Here is a 22,569-nt window from a genome sequence, read left to right on the forward strand (position 1 = left end):
GCACCTTAGGTATCTATGTATGTTAGACCTGTAATAAGGTTAAGTCATTGAGTTATAAGCTAAGTGGAATGCAGCTAAGTGTTTTCTTTGCTAAGTTGCTAATTTTAACTTATAGGTTAAATGCTGTTAAATGTTACTCCTTTCTTAAATTGTTAAGGTAACAATTGTTGTAAGCTGAGTTAGGCTTAAGTTGAGTGTGATTCCTTTGATAAATTGCTAGGTTTAAGGTATAATTTAAGTAAAAGTACTCTTAAGTTTGAGTGCTGTTAAACTTTTACGCCATATTCCTTTTCATCTGTGCTCTCACTGTCCTTTTATCACACACAGCCCCTAGACAGTTCCCTGTGGTGGTGTTCACAGGGGTCCCAGGAAGAGATGAGAATGTTGACTCCATGTTGAAGGCTGATTTATTATTTTATGATATATATTATATTAAAACTATAGTAAAAGAATAGAAGAAAGGATTTCATCAGAAGGCTTGCAAGCAAAGGAAAAGAAAGAAATGATAATAAAATCTTGTGACTGACCACACAGTCTGAGACAGCTGGACTGTGATTGGCTATTAATTAGAAACAGCCACATGAGACCAATCAAAGATGCACCTGTTGCACTCCACAGCAGCAGATAATTATTGTTTACATTTTGTTCCTGAGACCTCTCAGCTTCTCAGGAGAAAAAATTGTAAGGAAAGGATTTTTCATAAAATGTGTCTGTGACAGTTCCCAGTTCAATTCTGTTTGATTTCCTGGATTTTGTTTGGTTTTGTTGTTGCTTGTTTTTCCTTAGTGTGTTTTAACTGTCCTCTAAGTAGTAGACTGAATCTTGCACATGAACTTTGTTGTGCTGCTGCTTAATATTAAATCTAGTTTTCACTGATAGCCTTGCTGCTGATTTTCTTAAGGGATCTCAAATACTCATTTGTAACACTTAAGTATCCTTATAAACATTTGTAAGGTAGCAGTACCCAGAAATTAAACATCGTGAAATTTAACTCCTCTTTATAACATACCTAAAAATTAAATAAATGGATACAAATTCATATCCCACACAATGCTATAAAGCGAATGTATTTCTATATTTTGCTGATGCCTAAAGTTTTAGTTTTCATATTTGTCGGATTCTGCGCTGCCTAGGTGTGTAGCTTTGAGCTTCATATTAAGTGATAGTAAGTACTCTTCACAGAGTAGGTAGACAAAACAATCCTTTTCCAGCTTGAGACCAAGGACAACCATTACAAGTTTCAGGTCCAAAAAGCATAAACAACTGTGGACTGAAGAGAGAAAACAAGATGAATGGGACTTCATAATCTGCAGCTGTAATGGACAATTAACCCCAATATGCAAATGGATAAAAGTGGGAAACCTTGTGGCCAATTTGTGTCCATCTTGGGGGCAGCCCTGGCCAGGCTCTTGTATTGCCCATGGTGTATCCTTTTAAGGCCTTTTAATAAATACCTACTTTATTCTCTTAGCTCTGTCTAGTCTCTGTTCCAGATCAGCCTCTCAAGGCATCAAGCCACCTAATCTTAAAAAAAAACTAGGGGCTGCAGAATAGCATGGCAATATATTAAACTTATGTCATTTTAATCCCACAAAACCCAATCACAACAAATTACCATTTGTAAACTTGTCACAGTTAAATACGTACTTGTAAATGCTTAGTCTTTTGGAATCTTTACTCACAGTTCTACAAGTCTCTAACTCTTGATGCACCTTCTCAACTTTCTTGTCACACTCAGACTGGATGGCTTTCTTCTGCAGCTCTAATTCTTCTAAGGCTAGAGATTCTTGCTGCTCTTGCTCTTGAAGGACTTTTAAACACTCACTCTGATTTTTTTCCTGCATGAAGAAGAACAACTAAACAATAAACTATAAAGATAGTCATCACACCTTCAAGAACATTATGATCAGATATTTCAAGTAAATAGGAGTCATATACTAATCACCTTTATTTTCTACACAAAAACAAATGGAGATTGTATTCAATTTGTGAAATATAACTGCAACAAATCACTTGCTTTTCTTGGAAACCCCTTGTGATAATGATGAGTAATGTGATGATTGACTCTCACAATTAACAGACAAATATCATGTATATAGGTTAAGAAAAGTTTTATAGATTTATAGTTATGTTTTACCCCCTTTGTTGTTATCAAGGGACATCTGGGGTTGGGACATCTGGGAGGGTCGGCTTGTCACTATGACGACATCTGACCTCCAATCAGGATTTGAAGAAGTAAACTCCAACACTGGACAGTGAAGAAGGTGGACAGTGAAGAAGGAGTAGATGGACAGAATTGTGGGATGGGCTAAAGGGTTAAAAGGCAAAATCTCCATTGTGTGGGTGAGCACATGGTGGGGAAAATTTTCTCTATTCGGTCTTCTGTTGATTTTTTATAAGGTTTAATAAACCTTTCTAAATTTATGAAAAGTGAGTAGCCATTTCCCACACCCGTTGTCTTTGCATGAAAAACCTTCCATTTTGGTTTGTTTACCACTATTAATTGAGAATAACATCTGAGAGGAATTGCTGGGAGTTGGGTTTTGGCTTGGTTTTTGGTTTTTTTTTTTTTTTTTCCTGTTCCTTCCTTGTTATTTCTGGAATTTTGTTCCCATTGAGTTGCTAATAAGCACTGATGGCAGAGAGAGGGAAACTACTTAGGGTTTTTTGGGGAGGTTTTTTTTTCTTTCTGGCTGGGGGAAGGGGCTGGGTGCAGCTCCTAGAGCCACTGCTCTTGGGGAAAGGAATTCCACTGCTGCTGCCAGAGCCTGGCCCACAGCTGCTTCTTCTACCGTGGGGTGAGTCTCTGCTCATGAGAACAGCCACTGAACTGGGACCTTATTAACACCTACCTCACTAAAAAGGATACCTATCACCACCTGGTCAGATGCCGGGATCCTGAGCTCAGCTCTCCCTGCCCTGCTGGGAGCCCCTCACCCTCTGCCTGCCGAGACATCCTGCCAGCCCAGGTTGCTGCTTTCCAAGAGTCCTGCTAGGGGCACAGTAACTGGCTGCCCCAAGGGCTTGTGAAGCAAAGCCTCTCTTCCACTCCTTCCCGTCTTCAGACAAAAGCCACCATTGCCACGTGCTCCCCAAGCCCACACCAGAGCGCCCCCTGCACCCATGGGGTGCACCTGGCCTGTCCACTGGGAGCCAACAGCGCCCCTGCCGGCTGTGACTGTAACGACACCAAAGGGGGAAGTGCCGCTGCCAAAAGGCTGTCGTCCGGTCCCGGATTCTGTTTGTTGTTAATGCTGTAGTTGTTGTTGCTTGTTTGCTATATTATACATACTAGTAAAGAACTGTTATTCCTATTCCCATATCTTTGCCTGAGAGCCCCTTAATTTCACAATTCTAATAATTTGTAGGGAGGGGGTTTACATTCTCCATTCCAAGGGAGGCTTTTTCTGCCTTCCCTAGCAGACACCACTCTTGTAAACCAAGACAGGTCTGTTCTCACTTGATTCCACTGCTAAGATATTTTTAAGCTTGTTTCTTACAATTAAGGAAGTAACCTCTGAAACAGGTAGAAAAATATACTTGGGACAGGTTTGTCAAAGTCTCTCAATCCTAGTCACTATCCATCACAGAGGGGCACAAAAACCAATCCGCTATTTGTAACAGATATATTGAGATGATATATATACATATATGTTACATATATATCAACTATTTAGTCAAAATTACATTATTATTGGATTACTGTTCAGGAAAAAGTGCAAAGAATTCCAACAATTCTTCCCAGTCTGATCCCTAAGAAATTTTTTTTCTGATGTCAAATGCTATGAATAGTTAACCTTGTTAACTATTAACAAGGTTAACTATTCATAGCATTTGACATCTAATGCTATGAATAGTTTACTCTAGTTCCTGGGCCTGAATGCCAGTGATCCACAGAAAGATACTATAAAGCAAATCTAAAAAAATTTCAAAAAAATAAATAGTTTCCAGAAGATACAGCTGAGCACTGACAGTGGTATCATTACTAAGTTATTACTATTACTACTATAAGTTATCATTACTCAGTATGGATCATTGCAGCTGCTTTCTTATCATGTTGCTGAAGTCTCTGAGCTATTTGACTTTTGGAAAGAACTCCTATCTTTGAGCACAGGAGGACTCTCACTGTGGAATAGTGTCAACTCCAGGCTTCTAATCCCAACTCACATTTAGAGAAATGTCTTTTTATGCATTAGGTTTACTTACAAGAGCTGCCTTCATCTTCTCCTGGAATACCTTTTCTTGAGCCTGTAATCTCTCATTTAACTCCTGATCTTTGGTAGCCAGTTCTTTTTTATGGATTTTTTCTAGTTCAGCAACTCGTTCCTCTGAAGATTTCTGTGAATCAAAGTCAGAAAAAACTAATTTCGAAATATTAACTAACAAAACACTTTCTATTTTTTCTTAATTAGAAAATAGTGCAGACAGACAGAAGAAACTGGAACCACCTCTTTGCTCTCTTTGAATAAATTATGATCACTTGGAGTGCTTAATATTAAGCCCTGACATTTCTTATTTTCAAGCTTTAAATTATCCATCTTCCTTCTCAAGTCTTTCATAGTTCTACTAAAGACACATAGTTGTTTCTAAAGACTCTTCTTCCAAGGCAAACTTGGTGGTTTCAGTTCAAACATGATAATACATTGGAAAAGGAACTTTTTTGTAGCTTTCCCAGTATTCTTATTTTATGAGCCAGAAAGTCAAGTGGTGATACTCTGTGTAGACAGTTATCTACAACCTACATATGTGCTTTATTTAAGAATAATGTGAAGCATGTCAGTGGTCCCCTTAAAGCATCACTGTATTCTCTTAGAAAAATTAATACCATTGTGAATATCATTACAAGAACTGTAACTTAAGGATGTTCAAATTTACAGCTTTGCAAGGCAGGTGAAGTATTCCAGCAATTCCTAACTAAATACACCAGAAGAAGCAAATTATAGAAACTTTTAACCCGCAAACAATATGGCAATAAGTTCTTAAACATTTACTTAGCTGGGATAATGATTAGAAGCTAAAAGTCATTAAAACCCAAGATCCTGATGGAGATGTGTGAGCTTCCTGCCATTAATGTTTTCTTGTCTCTATTTAAAGTCTCAAGTATACTTTTAATAAACAATTTTATTAAATACTGTGAAGCAAAGAATAATATTATTTATTTTTATGTGCCATTAATGAACTGATTTAAATTGCTGAAGCAAAACAAGTATGAAGAGTTTTCTGCTTTTCATGAAGTAAATATTTAATCACAGAAAATAATTTTTATCAGTTTTATTAACTAGCAAAAGCTTTATAACAGAGTTCTGTCATACTGATATATTTTATAAAATGGCTTAACTGTAATAAAGTTTTTACCTTCATAATCTCAACCACCTCTTGTTTCACTCTGGTTAATTCCCGTTGAAGATTTACTCTCTCTTCTTCACTTGCCTTTTCTATTGCTTTAATTTTTTCATCCATTTCTATTTGCAGTTTTTTCCGGGCTTCCTCTGTCTTTTGGGCAAGACTTACAGCCTTCTCAAGCTCTTCAAAAGCTGAGAAGAAAAAAAAAATTATATGATAATTGAGAAATATCTATATATTTTGATAGAAGAATTTCACAAAAAGAATAGAATTAACTTAGGAATTAACCAAGAATTCACATGTTTATTTTCTAGAAAGGAAAGAGAACTGACAAATAGATGTGAATTTCTTCCAATACATCCTATATCTTCTATTTCTTTGCCTAAAATCACTATGAAATGCATAAACCATATTAATGAATGAACTATAACACTCCTCTTCTGCCTAAACCTTCTGAGTAAACTTTGAAGAAGTGGAAAATAGCTGCACAAAGAAAGGTAACTCACACTGAAACAAGCAGACAGAAACAAACCAAGAATGACTACTATGCAAGTCAGTTATTAGCAGGTCATGAAGAGTTTCTCCTGAATAGAACACTAATGTATAATATCAGACATTTTATATTCCGAAGAGTAATTCCAAACTGTAAAACCTAGAGAATCATTTCTTTAAACTGTGTTTCATAGAGTCCACAGAGATGGCTTTGCTAATTTCATTATCTCACTACTTACATTTAATGTACACTTGTATCAGTGTAGTAGCTGACTATCTGGCACTTCTAACTTCACAAATAAAATTCAAAAATAAAAAAATTAAAAGTTAAGATTTGCTCCCAGAAAACTTGAATAGCTGTAAGTTGTTTCAAAAGAACACTCAAGCTGCAGTGTTGAGATTTATTTACTCTTGCTCAGGATGCACAAATCCACTGAAACACATTTTTAATTTACAAAATAGAAGCAATAATTCCACAGCTTCATCTCATGCTAAGGAGAAGTAGTCTAACATGCTTTATTCACCTCACAGATGATAATTTAGATATAAAAAGAAAGGAAATAAATTGCAATATTGTGAGCTTGTTTATTTATTCAATACCCCTAAAATTCACTACAACCGATGTCAGAGTCTATACAGAATCACACAAGACTAGAGTTCAATCATTATTAGGGAAATCTCTTTTCCTGAATGGATCATGAATGTGGAAAACTGTGGAGGACGGTAAACTGGCTGGGGAAAAGCTTACCACACTCCCTTGGAGAGACAACCCTTAAGCAGCAACCTCCCCGGTCATGGTGAGGAAAAAAGCTTTCCAAAGAATGCATTGTTGCCATATGTTGATTCTATGTATCCTATTGGCCCTTCCCCTTTGTTCCACCCCTGTGCTCTCCTCTCATTCATTCTGGTGTTCTGCCCCACCCCTCGCTATCCCTATATAAACCCCTGCTCTCTCTGCCTGAGAGAGTTCTTCATCCCTGGACTCCTTTGCGGTAGGAGCTCAATAAAGACCCTCCGTGCAACCCCATACAAAGACTCCGTCCCTTCCTTCTGCATTGCTCGTGGCTGAAATCACCTGAGAGCTGAAATCTCTCGGCAAGGGTGAGACGCGCTGGTGCACCCAACACTTCGTCTTAAAGACGTTCCTCTGGGAAGGCTGTGGCACTCTACCACCTCTGCCTGCTGCAACAGAAAACCCCTGAAGCATAACTAGAAAAATTTAGTCTCAGAACATCCTACTATATGGTTTGTATGTCACATAACAAAATTTTGGCAAAACACCTGTGTAAAATTCAAAATCACAATGCCAACATCAAGACTGTAATTTATCAGAGCTCAAGCCCCTAGCAGTATAGTATTCTATTATACCCTGGGACTCTACTTTGCAAGGAAACAGAAAAAAATCACTTCTAAAGTGTTACTTAGTATGCTAAGCTTTCTTCCAATAAATTCTGTTCCCAAAAGAAAATCGTAAGAGACTCTCACATCTCTAGTTTTATTGATTCATCATTAGTTAGTAGGCATTCACAGCAGTTATTGGAATCTTTGCTTTTTTTGAAGTTATCTTTAATAATATTCAAGCACATATTTGACAAGTGAGCAATAATTTCCATTCCAAATCTTTTGACAACATTAAAAACTGAAGATTTTAACCACAGTCTATACTTTTGAGGCAGTGCTGCAAATATGTCTTCAAGTAACGCAATTCCATAAAATTGGATTCACCCAAATTCTGACCTTCTACAGAATTTTCTTCTGTTTTTTGAGGAAGCCTTTTTCTGACTACTCACAGCAACAATCATGTTTTAAGGCAAAATGGGGCTGTTATTGACTCTGGCACTACCAAAGCAGACCACTGTATCCACTTCCACTATTGGTTCTGCTTAAATGCTCAAACTATTACAAAAAATTAAGATCACTAGAGATTATTTCAAGCAGAAACAGTCTAAAATGTAATACAAGCAGGCACAAGGTTTATAGTTCCTTATTTTGCAGGTCTTCACAGATCTATGAAGGCATTTTGCCATGTGCCATCTGCAGGACTCAAGTTCTTCCCCCTTGCGACACCAGGCACAAGATGATTATGAATACTGAAGAATAATGCAAAACTGTGTTTTGAGAATGGTAATGACTTCCCCGATGCTCCTCTCAGTTCTAACAAAAGCAGGCAAAGCTAAACTGGCCAAGTCATTCAGTATTGCAGAACCATCTTTTTTCAAAACCAAACAAAAAACGAACCAAACAAGTGAACAAAAATATAAAACAAAACAAAAATCCACCCCACGCTATGGACCTTTGCAAAGTACAGCTTGAAACTAAAGCCTGCAAGTAGAACATTAAGTTATTTTCTGATTCTTGTTCTGAGCATCATGTACATTATTTTCATTTGAGAAAACATTATTTTCTTTTTCATTTATTTTCATTTGTATTCTCTCCTTCTGCAAAAGGGAAGAGAATACATTTGCCAGAGCCCACAGATCAGCCAAAGAGAAGATCCAGGCTCACAACAGGATTGACTACTGATATGGAATTCTGAGAAACATGCATTACAAAACCTGCATCACCATAATCACAAGCAGGATGCTAATATAAAAACAAGACAAAAGCTGATGGTTAAAAAGAGGGTATGAAAGCACAAAGAAGCGATACTTCACAGAAACACAGCCAGGACTCTAAAAGTTAAATTATACGCATCTCAGGCACATTTAGCCCTTAAGCAAAACAGAATATTTTCATTTGAAGTAGTTAGTTCTAGTATAGCTGGATACAACCTAGTCTCAAACTAGCAGAGGGCTAAACTATCATCAAGCAGACAGAATGTGGTCTCTATTATCACTGTTACTCTTAATCTGTGAGAGATTTTAATTCTCTGTATCAAAGCATGAAATAAACTCCATGCTTTTATTTAAATATACATACTCTGAATGTAGAGAGTAAAGGCACTGCCTCTGCATTCTTCTCCAGCCCACAGAACTCTGTTCAGGGAAGGTCTTTCAACCAAGTATTGGTTGAATGAAGTCTCACAAAGGCACATTAGCAAATCAGAAATAGAAACAAGCACACCAACCGAGTCTCAGGTTCGTCTTGCAAAACCCCATTCATGTGACAAAGCCAGACAAATTGAAAACCTTCCTGTGCAGTATGTAAATCACAAAAAATGAGTCTGAGCAGAGTTTAGGAGTGTGAGGTTTGCAAAACTGTTTTTAATACCACATGTGGTGGACAGCTGACTACCTACATGACTCCAAAGTACCAGTCTCAGTTCCCTTCACCTTGCCCCTCCCACCCAGAGTAACATTTTGCACTGCAAAGCCTTCTGGTTTCCTCTGCTGGTGCCGCATACCTTTTCTCTTTGTCTAGAGAGCCTCCTAGTGCCAAACACTGTGAAGGAAGCAAACCAGCTTTGTAAACCAGCTGACAAAGGAGAGATTCACGTTCAATTTCTGAGGGCTGAGATCGGACATCGTGTCCAAATTTTGAAAAAAAAAGGTTGAAATCATTCCTATAGCTAACTTGTGCATCTAGGCAGGATTTTAAATGCACAGTCCAAGCCTGTTTTTTTCACTGAAGAAAGGTGCAAAGCATATGTTAATTAAGCTTGCAAAAGAAATGCTGCCTACAAATAGGATTTGCTTTCTAAAGACTTTGTTTGCTCATAGACTATTAGTAAGTCAGTAATCTCCATCCTGAGAAGTCATAAAGTACTTAGGCTAGGTAATCTCAAGAGAAAAAAAACTAAGTTTAGCTCAAAATTTACAAATACTAAAAAGATCTTTGTTGAAGTAAAAAAAGAAATGTGTTGCAGTTACCTCAAGTAGAAATGCCTGAGAAGCACAGAATTTACTTTTCAGAACACAGTTCAAGCACCCAGTGTGTGATGTAAAAAAAACCAGCACCCTTACCCCAGTCCTATTCATATAAGGCTTGGGAAAGGCACCATGATTCACTTACTGGCATATGTGGATGCAGAAAAACAAGATGCTCTGAGAGATTTCAACATAACGTACCTCTAACTACAAAAAGAAAAAGAACTTAACTGGGGAGGAAGACCAAATTACAGTTTATACTGTTTTGTACACAACAAAAAATAAGCATACATATCTTTTCAAGATTTCGTTATACTAAAATGCATTTACATTAAATCGAACACTGGAGCAATTCACTAAAGCCCTGATTTACAAAGAAAAATGCCGGATATGTAACAATAGGCAAGATGACACGGAAATCTATACCAATTTTTAGTCTCCAAGCAGCACTACAAATTTACTACAAAGTTAATTTCAAGTGTATTATGCTTATTCTTATTTTACTATAACATAAATGAAATTAACATTTCTACTTCATTCCATGATTTCAGTTCTTCACTAAACCATGACATAAGAAAAGATGTCTAGAATATAACAGTCTAGATGCAGTTCTGTGCCATGTCATGTCATGTCATCTGTGATGACACTAGCAGAACAGGGAGGTTGGACCAGATGATACACTGTGGTCCATTCCAACCTTACCAATTCTGTGGTTCTGTGAAAGTCACCTCTCATTAACTATCCAAAACCCAGAACTTTTAAATGTATTTGACCTCAAATACATGAAATTGCCCAATTCATAAATCCATTACATCTCAAAGGCTGAGGCCTAAAAAGGAATTTCAGGCTCTCCGGGTATGCAAGGTGGTTTTCTCAAATAATTTAGTTCAACTGTATTGAACCACACTAAAGCTGTAGATAACAATATTTTTGGATTGTATTAAGGCAAGGATGTAATAGGAAAATACAATAAAGGTCCCCTTACAATTCTGTCTTAAAAGCAGTGTTAATTAATATTCCAAGGGTTCCAACACACATATATGCATGCTTAAAAGACTATAATAAATAAACATACTCAGAGCTAAAGTTCATACTTATGCACTGTAAAATCAACCAAAGTACTTAAAATTTTTGTTTAAAAAAGAGCACATTTAACACACAAATCTCCCCCTAGAAAAGTATAGTGTACTCAACACAACATTCATTCAAATTAAATTACTTCTCATTACAACAGAAAGTTTTCCAGCTGTCCACAGAATCATCTCTAACCTGATTTCAGCTTCTGGCCAGGCAAACTTGAAGAAATTACTGTATTAATTAGTGTGTGTGTGGATAGTACATTAATAATTCATAATTGTTTCTCCTGCCTCAAGAAACACTATAATATAAACACTAGTTGCATACAACTGTGATATTAATTTCATATCTACAGAAGTATTAAAAGATTCTTCACCTTCTTTTTTTAATCATGAAGAGCTTCCTAGTCTCCCAGTACCAAACAAAATACAACTGTAGTAGGACTGACTGACTTCTGAAGTATGAATTTCCAGAACTAAAAAGACACATGCAATCTTGAAAGGGTAGGAGAGGAAGCCACCTAATGAAAATGTTTGTTACATTCACAAGATGGATATTTCAGCTGGTTTTCTGCATTACAGCAGAATGATCTATCCAAATTAACCTTTAAAATTGCAAGTTCTAATCTAAATCTGTATAGATTTAAAATAAACCACTATGAACTGCATTCTTTGAACTCTTCATTGCCTTTTAGAGAAAGAAAATATGTATAATATTTTATTCAAAGTAACATCTGAGCTTCTGCCAAAACAGTGAGCTTCTTTGCATGCCCATGAGAACAAATTTAATTATTCTAAAAGAATTCTGATGTAGTACAAAACAATTTCACTGTTTAAAAAACAATGGCTAAACTTAATTTCATGCAAAAGTAGAACTCCAAGCACACATAATGTTACCTAATCTCCAAAAAAGCAAACTACATCATATAACAGTTACATAAATGCTCCTCTGTTACAAGCCTGAGGCAAAAGGAATCATCACTGCTGTTTCACTTAAATCAGAAATGCTTCCATTAAAATAATTGAAAGAAAATGCATACTATGGTTATAACATTTTTACTTCTTCACAAACTCTAATACACTCACTGCTATGTTTTCTATGTGAATTTCTGGTGGCATTATAATGCCAATTTATAGGTACTTGGACGTTTCTCAAGTTAGACCAGAAGATTCCATCAATTTTTCCTGTACAAACAAGGAAGTACAGTTGCCTTTCAGAAGTTTCTTTCCTAAATCCAGTTTTATTGGTAACAGACAAATCAGTCAAAAGCATCCCTAAACTCTGCTGTCCAAAAGTGAAGTTAGTAATGATGCCACGTGTGATGTGTAGAACAACAGAAAAAAGAGCATCTCTTAATATTCATTCCAATCAACAACTGTAGAAAAAGACCACACTGAAGCTTTCTGATGTACAACTGTGAAAGCAAATAATCTAAGTATGTTCTTACCAGCTCTTTCAGATTTTTCTTTTTGCTCTTTTAATTCCTCGCCTTTTGTAGTTATTTGTTTGATTCGAGCACGCAGTTGGGCTACTTCCTCCTCCTTCATTTCCAATGTCTCATGCATTTGCCGCTTTGTCTCTGCAATTACCATGCCCTATGGAAAAGGTTCTTGTGATAAAAAGCTAGCAAATAAATAAGACATATATCTGAAACAATTTCAAGCCAGGGCACAATCCTTGCCAGGAATAAACTGAGGTCTCTTATTATGAGACCAGAGATCATAGGATTTTTCTATGTCAGAAAATAGAAAATGCTAACAGAAAGAAGATAAGAATAGGGATTATTTTTAAGAGTATCCAAAATTTATCTAGTGGTGAAAAGAACTCCAGCAAACACAGACCATCCAAAAATTTCCTCCTTCTAGTACAGACACTTTCCTTTGAAACACACATTCTGTAAACAAACCCAAAATAAAAGCATTGTAGAGTCTGTACTTCTCCTTGGAGATTACACCACACAATGCTAGCCATGTCACTTATGACACCACCATAAGTTACTCCAGGTACCAAGACTGTGATTAAAAAACTTTTAAGGAGCAAAAAACTGAGAAATTCCTTATTGTCTATCAAAAGCACAGTTACATTATTGGTTATTTTAAAATTAATTTCATTGTATCTCATCTTCATTTGTATTTGGGGTTTTTTTATTTGTTTTAGGATTGGCATCAAGGAACATATTCAGTCTATCTGCTTCATTCTGTATAATGTCATGTTGCAATATTAAGTATAATTTAACAGACATATCTTACGGTATATAAAATACAATAAAATTCTTAAGTAGAATCACTTGTTTATTAAAACATAGATGAAATAATCAGACCACTAAAACCAGCTTCTAATATCAAGAACTAGATATTTTGTGCTTTAAACAATCTTCATCAAAACCTACAGTTTTGTTTACCTTGTCTTGTTCTAGCTGTTCAATCAAGTTCTTTGCATCGCGTAGCTGTGTAATCAGTTTAGTCTTCTCAGCCATGTGAAGGTCCTAAAAAAAGATCCCAACCACAAGTTGGTTGACAAACAGCTTAGCTTTGGCTCTGACCCTGCACTATGCCTTGGAGGAAGAACACAGAATACCGTCAAGGAAAACTGAAGTGGGCAGTTTTAAATTACTTTTACATCTCCCAGAAGTAGGCTGCCTTACAGCTTCTGTAATAATTCAGAGATCTGAAGGCTTTGTAAGAGCCTCCACACACGGAGGTCTGAGTTGGTAAAGTAAAACAAGAAATATGTCTAAGATTTTTGCTCTATTACCTGCATCTTGGTTTACAAGAGGATCTCAGCAATGCAACATAACAGAACAGCTGTATTCTAGAAAATGTCATTAAAACACTCAAGTCTTTCAGAGCTTTTTCAAACCAGGCTAGTGCTCAGAGATGAGATGGGAATCTGATCTCTGTAACTAAAGTTAAGTACAGCTATACTTAGCATATTTTCAGATTTCATTACTATTAGCCACCTTACTTACACTCCACACTCATCATTAATAGCCTTAAAAGGAAAATTGAGCAAAGTATTAATTTATTAGCTTTGGGATTGCACTTATGTTCACTATATTGTGATCTCCACTGCCCTGCCTTCATTTTCTTTCTCTTAATTTACATAATTAATGCCTCATTGACCATGTCTAAAGGTTTAGTTCTGCTCCACTTTTCTCTCTTTACCTTCTGTCTTCTGTGCTAAGACAGTCTTTTCCTCACTCCAACTTCCCACAACTACCTTATTTCAAATACCATTCTGATGATTATACAGTAAGTTTTCATACCCTACTTATACAGTAAGTTTTCATACCCTACTTCACCACTCTAGAATAATTGTTGAGTGTATTCATTCCAGGTGTGTTTTGAACCTTTTTCTCCAGAAAGTACAGGGACAGTTTCATGGTCTGCCCTATCAATAAATTTTGGAAATACTGGAGTTCTTGCTGTATTTTCATGGTTACCCATAAAGCTAAGAGCATTTTCCATACCTTCATTTTTTCCAGCTCCTGAAGCCTCTCTTCTAGCTGTTCTTGAAGTGCCTCTTTCTCGTTGGTCAATTGGGCACAGCACTCCTTATGTGACCGAATAGTCTCCTTACAACGTTGCAGCAAGTTCTCTTGGCGCTTCACCCTCTGATTAAGAGTTTCCAGTGTTTTAACAGAATCTTCATTACCCCCTATAAGACAACATACCAACATTACCACATGCATGACATTTCCAAAATGCAGATCTGCAATCATTCACAATGCAGTGGACTCACAGGTCTCTAAAGAAAGTTGTGTGAAGTTTGCAAAACTTCCTAGTTCCTCCTGTAAGTGCCAGAAATATTCTACACATACACAGAGTAGTAAAGAGTATTTAACACCAAGATAGCTTACAAAACCCCAGCTACTTTATCAGCTTCAAAATGAAGCTATTAATCAACAAGGTTTTTTATGTAGTTAAAAAGTAATATGATTTATAAACCTGCCTGCTGCTACTAACAGAATATGCACAAGTACGAAAAAATGTGATGCAAAGCAAATCACAACTCTCAAGTGCCATGCACACAGATTCTTGCTTTCCCAGGCTGGGTATGACATTAGTTCTGAAGTAACCAGGTTGGCAATATTACGTTCAGCAGGATAAAGGTTATACTTAGTGTCTTTCTGAGTAGTACTCATAGAATCATAGACTGGTTTGGGTTGAAAGGGATCTTAAAGATCATCTAGTTTCAACCTCTGCCATATGCTGGAACACCACACAGAGCAAGTTGCTCAGAGCTCCATCCAGCCTGGCCTTTAACACTTCAAAGGATGGGGCAGCCACAGCTTCTCTGGTCAACCTGTTCCAGTGCCTCACCACCTGCACAGTAAAGAATTCTTTCTAATATATACAATTTAAACCTACTCTCTTTCAGTTTGAATCACTGTATAATTAGCACGTTTGATAGTATTTTACTGTGTGCTTCTGCTCTGATGTTCTGGAGGTTGCAAGAGTATTTAGCATTGGACTAGATTTGCATGGTCAAGCGTCAAGTAGTTGAATGGAACTACAGGGGTGGCTTCTGCATGGAGCTGCCAGAAAGCTGCCAGAAGCTTTCCTCATGCCCAGCAGAGCCAATCCCCAGCAAAACTTCAAAGACAGAGGGACTACTGGTCAAGGCTGGGCCAATTAAAATGGTGGTAACACCTCTATGATAAAAAAATTAAGAAGAAAGAAGAAAAAAGTTATTGCACAGTTGCAATTGCAGCCAAAGAAAAGCAGAGTGAGAACATGCGAGAGGAACAACTCTGCAGACATGAAGATCCATGGAGAAGGAAGAAGAGGAGATGCTCCAGGCACTGGAGCTAGGATTCCCCTGCTGCCTGTGGTGCAGAGCATGGTGAAACAGCCATGCCCCGGCAGCCCATGGGGGCCAAGGGAATGCAGAGATCCACATGCTTGCCATGTAGGAGCCCATGCCAGAGCAGGTGGGTGCCCGTGAGGAGACTGTGACCCTGTGGGAGGCCCATGGGAGGGAGAAGCCCACTCTGGAGTAGCCTGTCCTTCAAGGAGTGCACCCTGTGGAAGAGTGACCCACGCTGCAGCAGTTTGCGGAGGACTGTGGCATGGGCTCACATTACAGCAGTTCACAGGGAGCTGCTGCCCATGAGTTGGACTCATGCTGGAGAACTGTCTCCTGTGGGAGGGACCCCACAGTGGAGCAGGAGAAGCACTCTTCTCCCTGAGCAGCAGATGAAACCACAGGTGATGAACTGACCATAAACCCCCATTCCCCGACCCTCCAGGGAAAGAGGTAGAGCTGGGTAGAGCAGGGAGGGGGAAGGTGTTTTTAAGGTTTTATTTTACTTCTCATTATCCTGCTCTGATTTTATTAGTAATAAATTCACTTTGTATCTATAATTCGAGCCTGTTTTGGCAATGACGGTATTTAGTAATGGATCACTCCCAGGCCTTATCCCAACTCATGAGCCCTTCTTTAAATTTTCTCTTCTCTGTCCAGCTGTGGAGGAGAGTGAGAGAGCCGCTTTGACGGATGCCTGGCATACTACAGTTCAGAGGCAGACTAATGCACAGAAAACATCTGGAAGCACAATTTTTCATTACTGACTAAGCAGTAACAAAACCATGGTACTAGATAAGAACATCTCCCCCCTAACATTTCCTATCATCCCTGCATATAAAAACCATAGCAGATGCTGAACAAATATAATTTCAAAATGTATGTTTACCTCTGTTTTAACCCTGTATTTTATGAAGGATACCAATAAAAGACACTTTTAATATGTATCAGCATTATAATGTCCCTTGCTCAGTAATCAAATACATTCAACACTGAGAATCCCACTAATTTAAATAACCTCCAGTCATGAGGAACACACAGGTGTGTTCAAAAGCAGGAATATCAAAATTGATCATTGTTTTTAACTTTTTTTCTGATAAAACAAGAAAAAAAACCCCAAACTCACAAACAGAAAGACAGAGACTGGCAACTAATCTGCTCTCTAAACTCCAGGTCCTCACTTATGGGGGACAGAATCTCCTAATTATATTAAGTTGGGATAGTAAAAACACCTACCAACAAAGCAATAATTACAATGTTATTATCAATATTGACAAAGGAAAGACATACCAGATCTGAATTCTTATGAAAATTTAGTTTCTTAAAAGGGTTATCCTGTCCCCTAGCTGCCAGATGGTTTTCAAAACAATTGTCTTCTTCTAGAAAATATATCCTTATTATGACATGGTCAGCCCTAAATATTGTTACTCCATCATAAATAACAACAGGTTTATTCCCCAAAATGTAACATCTCTTGAAAAAGCCACAATGCCTACCATTGCTGCCTGGTTCCACAATATTTTCTGCACTGACTTCTTCCATTGGACTTTGAAGTTGTGGTTCTGATTGGACATTTTGATCAGGCAATTCAGTGCCTATCTGACCATTCTGTAATCTCTGCTTCAGCAACGACACCTAAACAAAATGTTCTTTTTGTTAAAAAAATCCAAGGATTCAAAGCAGATAATTTTTTAATCTTCAAAACTAGAAAGAGTTAAATTAATTTTAATATTAGCAAGTAGAAAATGGAAAAATCTGTCTGAAATTTTTTACCATTTTTTAAAAGTCAGAATTATGCTTCCAATTAACAAAAGTAAAATGACTATGGGTAGAGAAACAAAGACCAATTAAGCAAAATACATTAATTTTGCAAAAACAATTTTAGGTCAGACATCAGCTAATGTTGATGTCTTGATAACAAAAACATCACAAAGGTATTTAAGTGCAAATCAGCCAATCCTATTTAAGATGAGTAAGATTTTTATAAAGGTATCCTCTACCACAAACACACACTTAATTTCCAGAAAATCCTAAATTCACAAGATGCTTTTCAACTTCAGAGCAATTACAATAAAACATGGATATGCATCATACAAAATATACAGCTTAAAAGAAAAGGTAAGAAGAGCAGTTTTAGGCAACATCTATTTGGTAAATTATCTTACCTGAGTTTGCAGGACATTAATAAGTTGATCCTTTTCTTCTAAGGAAGCATCAAATTCCTCTTGGAGATGTTTCTTAGCTTGTTGATCCATCTGGAGCTCCTGATAATACAAACACATCTAAAATGAATGTGAACTCAGTGAATGTGAACTCAAAAGCCTTATGAAAATATTATGGAAGAGCATCCAAAATATCTCTTTCATAGTTGTGATCCCAAAATACAACAATAAAGTGTATATTTTTTTTTTACTATACAACTTTCCACACAATATAGTAAGAGCATCCACCTACAACACCAGGATTAAAACAGCAAGAGTCTAGATCTGATGGAAAATTATCTAGTATGCTTTTTCCTAAAAATAAGTTTGTATAGGGTTTATTTCAAGCCTGCTCCTTAAAAACTCTCTTCCATGCACATATTTCTCCTGGAAGCTGAAGACTGCACTTCGGAATATTCTTCATTTCACCACCAGATTAAGTCAACATAAAGAGAAGAAATGTAAAATTCATTATGTTCATTCAATGTGCCATCATTCTAAAATGACAAATGCCATGTATAAGAGAAGAAAATTGGTCTTTTTATTCCACAAATGTGTCTCATATGAGAAAGGCAGAGAATATAATATAATTTAAGTATGTGGTTTTACTTGATACTTACATGCATTTGGTTGGTTGAACACTCTTAGAAGCTTGTAGATATTGCCTAAATTCTTTAGTAATATCTACAGAGTCTTATATTTCCTGAAGGAGGTTTTTTTTTAATTACTTCCTACACTTTAAAGTTTAAACATTTAAATTTCTTTAAATTATTATCATTCTAATAGAAAATAAATGTACCTAAATTAATTCACATCTAACTGCTTATTCAGAGAATCAGAACCACACATACATCATGCATGCACTGCTAATATTTTCAGAAACTTTTTTCTATTTTTTATCTATATATTTCTTTCATCCATAGATATCTTCCCCATTATTTACTCCAGGAAAAGTATGCTTCTATGACTGTTATTCTGCAAAGATCACTTGTATAAAAGCAATCACCACGCATAAACATGAGTTCCATTAGCCACGCAAAGACAGAGGACGATAGAAAGAGAAAGAAAGGATGAAAAAGCAAATAAGACAAAACAGCACTGGATGCTTCCTGAGCTGCTTTCCTCCAACTCTAAATCTTGTTTTTATGCTGTCTTGCTGTCTATTCCTTACCTCCAACGAATGCTCTGCCACAGATGAGGCTAATACCAGCTTTGAAAACCACAGCTGTATGAGCTGAGCCTGCTCGGCCATGCACAGGCACGATGATGAGGGAAAGCATCACTACAAAAACCAATACTCTCTTCCCAGCTATATTCACTTCTTAACACTGCATTGCCTCATGTTCTCAGCAATTACTGATCACACTTCCACCCTGTGCTTCTGAGCTTTGAAAGCAATTCTTTTCAAATGAAGCAAATAGTGTGAGAACAAGTGTCAAAGAGATTTATTGAAATCAACACAGAAATGGTCCTCTTTGGTTCTCAGAGTCCCTTCTTATCCTTTTCTGTGAAGGAGAACACTGAAGACTGCTTTAAGACTCACTTTGAGGAATTACTCCTGACAGGAGTAAACTAAGGTAACGAAAACCACATTTATTTCTAGGGGTTGTGTCACACTGTTAATTTTAGCCTCAAAGGAAGATTCATTTCCTCATACATGGCCCTCTTAGAAGAAACTTGTCTAATTCAACATATTTATGGGGAAAATGGATTGTATGATGAAGAAAAAGACTATTTTAACTAATTTCTGATAACAAATTACTACATCAATGAATTAACTACTTTGGACCATGTTAGCTTCCACAATGGAAACTTACCATTTTATTTGTAATTTTTCCTTCGTTGTCTGTTTTACCTAATGCTGCAACACCCGGGCTTCCAAAAGATCAGAAAAACACTTTTTGAAGTGTATCGATTAATGAAAAAGAATTTCAGTGTTAGATTTGAAGGAATCTTTAAATTTACAAGATTGGTAAGAATGAAATTAAATGTTACACAAAATATACATATATAAATGTATATATATAAACCAGAAATATATGGGTAACTTATCTACATATATGAATCACAAAGACTATGATAGAAGTAAAAAAACAAATAAAAATGCACATGGTCCAATTCTATCATATGGTAAAGATTTAACTCTTGTTCCACATTTGCCTTCTTGAATTTACAAGTAGCAATAAACTTGAAAACCAATCCTACAGGAGCATGCAGATATGGACTTAACACAGAAAAAGCTTTTTCATTTGACCTTGCAGTGATCTGGAAAAGACACAACCTTGGCAAGGCAATTCTGACAGTAAAGCAATGGTTTTTTCCCTCATACACACTGACAGCTTAGCTTAGGTCATCGTGACAGTACGGACACAGGCTATAGCTCAGATGAACACAGTACTCCCAACACTGACCCACTGTTCTCAGCTGCTGGGGCAGAAACAGCACAGATGTGAACCAAAATGCTATCCTACCAGCACACACAATTCACAGCACACTCACCTGAATTACTCTCTGAATCACTGAAGAGTGCCCAGAAATTTGCCAGTGAACTCCCTTGAAATGACTGGCTGCCTGACTAGTCACAGGGATAGGTCCTTGTGGGTGAGCTTGAGCCCTGAGTACACACATGGCCAGAAGCTCACAGCCACCATCCCTCATTATGAAGGGGACAAGCCTCGGTTCCTGTCTGTGGGTAAAACACCCAAGTGCCTCGAGTAAGTGTGCCTTCAGGCAAAGGTGGGACCTCACCACAGTCTAATGGCTCCTGCAACCTCCATGCCAGTGCTGCTGCTCAGCATTGTACATGCCAAAAGCAGGTGTGCCGTCATAAGACAAAGCCTGTGACCTTGGGCTAAATGGTACCCAGCTCTTTAGAAATGTAAAAGCACAGACAGAAGCCCTTGCACAACCATCTCCAAATCTGGTGTTGCACTAGCTCCTGAGGCAATAAAACTGCTTCAGCTTCACATCGTCCTTCATTAGGGTTTGACATTATGGTGCTTTTGATTTTGCCCTTTCAATCTGTTCTGCTCTGTCATCTGTACATGTTTTTTAAGTCCATTGTGTTTACTATCAATACCAAATACACTAGAGCTTCTCCTCTGAATTTCACTATACCCTAAGGAGGCAAATCATAACATGACCTACTGGATTTTATGATTGAAACCAAACTATACCAAAATCCATAAAACAATGTAAGTATTACAACTGAGATAAAGAATAATTTTTTAAATTATCCTATGTTTTTTATAGTCATTGAAATCCTTACAAAAATGTGCCTATTACTTGTGTTTGCCTGAATTGGTATTTGTTATTAATAGAAGAGCAACAAATTGCACAGGGACATTTATGGCTGGGCCCAACAATACTGCAAGAACCACACACACTTCTACCTGTTTCACAATGAACAAGAGAAGTAGTTCAGTTGGTGATGCACTGCTCTGTCTTAAGAGTGTAGCAATAAGCTGCTGAACGGGAAGCAAGCCAGGAGTAACCCCATATAAACAAAAACAACAACAAAAAAAGCTGTAAAATACCCTGCTCTGTAATAGAAAATATTTTGTGAACAAAAAAGTCAAAAGCTAGGCAGAAAACGATCCTATGTAGGTGTGATATAACATAAACACACAATCAATAAAGGAAATTACCTCTCTCAGTTCTCCAATTCTGCGAAGTGCTTTATCCTGGCTTTGACTCAGAATGCTCTTAAGAAAAAGGAAGAACAAAGATCAGATGTATTAAATGTAATTTTAAAATGGATAAATAAATTCAAAAATTAAAAAATGTAATTATTTGTTTCTCTTTCAAGTCATGCTTGATATGCAAGTATTGTCATAAACTGCCAACTGTGGGTTGGCAATCTATCAATCTATCACCTGAAGTCAGCTGATGCAACAAAAAAGACTGGAGTACAATACTTCACAGTTATTTTGACAAATTAATTTTACTTTGGCTTCCTTAGAAATTCCAGCTAAGAAATCCTCATCTGTTACACACAACACACTGAAAATTAAATCTGTTTTGTAACTACACATTTTAAGATTGAAAAAAGCATGCAGGTAAGAGAGCATGAAAAGTACTGCTTACCTGTAGCTTCTTCTTTTCCCGCTGGATAACTTGATAAGCAGACACTAGCTAAAATAAACAAATCGGATATAAAGATGATAATACATCTGCATATAGCCATCAAAATAATTTCCTTAGTTGTATCACTACCTGCATTTTAGAATTCTTCGACTTGAGAACTTTCTTTTGATAGAAATGTACTTCAATTTTCTTAATGTTTTCTTTATCTATCTATAAAATATCTCTAAAGTGTTAAAAAATACAAGCCTACATGACAAAACAATGATGTTACTCAGTATTCATACACAGTTTTCCCTTCCCTGAGACAACATACCACATACAATTCTTCAACACAGGAGGTCAAACAGTATCAGAAAGTTACAACTCAGACAGCTACCCCACAGGGATGACCACTTGTAAGAGTACGTGTCCCGGAAGACTGAGCAAAAATAATTTTACAAAAAGTGTACATTAAAAAATACATTTCTAAATTTAATAAAAAAAGGTGTAATGTTCTCATCCCATATGCTTTGCATATATCCAGCAAAGACAGACTGAAAGTAGACAGTATTTCATTTTTCACTGTAAGCTGACAAAAGGAGGAACGGCACAACTTAGTTTACTTAAATATTTGATTACAACTGCCAAGTAGCATTATGTTGAAATACATAATGGCATTTGGAATTAGAACACTGTGTTTTCAAATTGATGAAAAATTTGAGAAAAACAAATCTAGAACACCAAAAAGAGAAAATCAATATATATCTTCAAATTCTAAT

General features: G+C 36.8%; 1 protein-coding gene across 8 annotated transcripts in view; it reads right to left on the reverse strand.

Moving 5' to 3' along the window:
• The window catches only part of GOLGA4 (golgin A4), a 78,082-nt gene that overhangs the window by 28,294 nt on the left and 27,219 nt on the right, over window positions 1–22,569 (reverse strand). For all 8 annotated transcript variants that reach the window (XR_007776939.1, XR_007776940.1, XM_050971256.1 and 5 more), the window contains 10 exons: window positions 21,812–21,859; window positions 21,373–21,429; window positions 17,690–17,788; window positions 17,021–17,159; window positions 14,188–14,375; window positions 13,120–13,203; window positions 12,166–12,313; window positions 5,356–5,534; window positions 4,207–4,338; window positions 1,683–1,838 (listed from right to left, as the gene is read on the reverse strand). Coding sequence is in view for 6 of the 8 variants with exons in the window: in XM_050971256.1 (XP_050827213.1) it covers window positions 1,683–1,838; window positions 4,207–4,338; window positions 5,356–5,534; window positions 12,166–12,313; window positions 13,120–13,203; window positions 14,188–14,375; window positions 17,021–17,159; window positions 17,690–17,788; window positions 21,373–21,429; window positions 21,812–21,859 (1,230 nt within the window). In the remaining 2 variants the exon portion in view is untranslated. The remainder of the gene's footprint in view (window positions 1–1,682; window positions 1,839–4,206; window positions 4,339–5,355; window positions 5,535–12,165; window positions 12,314–13,119; window positions 13,204–14,187; window positions 14,376–17,020; window positions 17,160–17,689; window positions 17,789–21,372; window positions 21,430–21,811; window positions 21,860–22,569) is intronic.

Source organism: Serinus canaria, chromosome 2, assembly GCF_022539315.1.
Source record: "Serinus canaria isolate serCan28SL12 chromosome 2, serCan2020, whole genome shotgun sequence".
Taxonomy (NCBI): Eukaryota; Metazoa; Chordata; class Aves; order Passeriformes; family Fringillidae; genus Serinus; species Serinus canaria.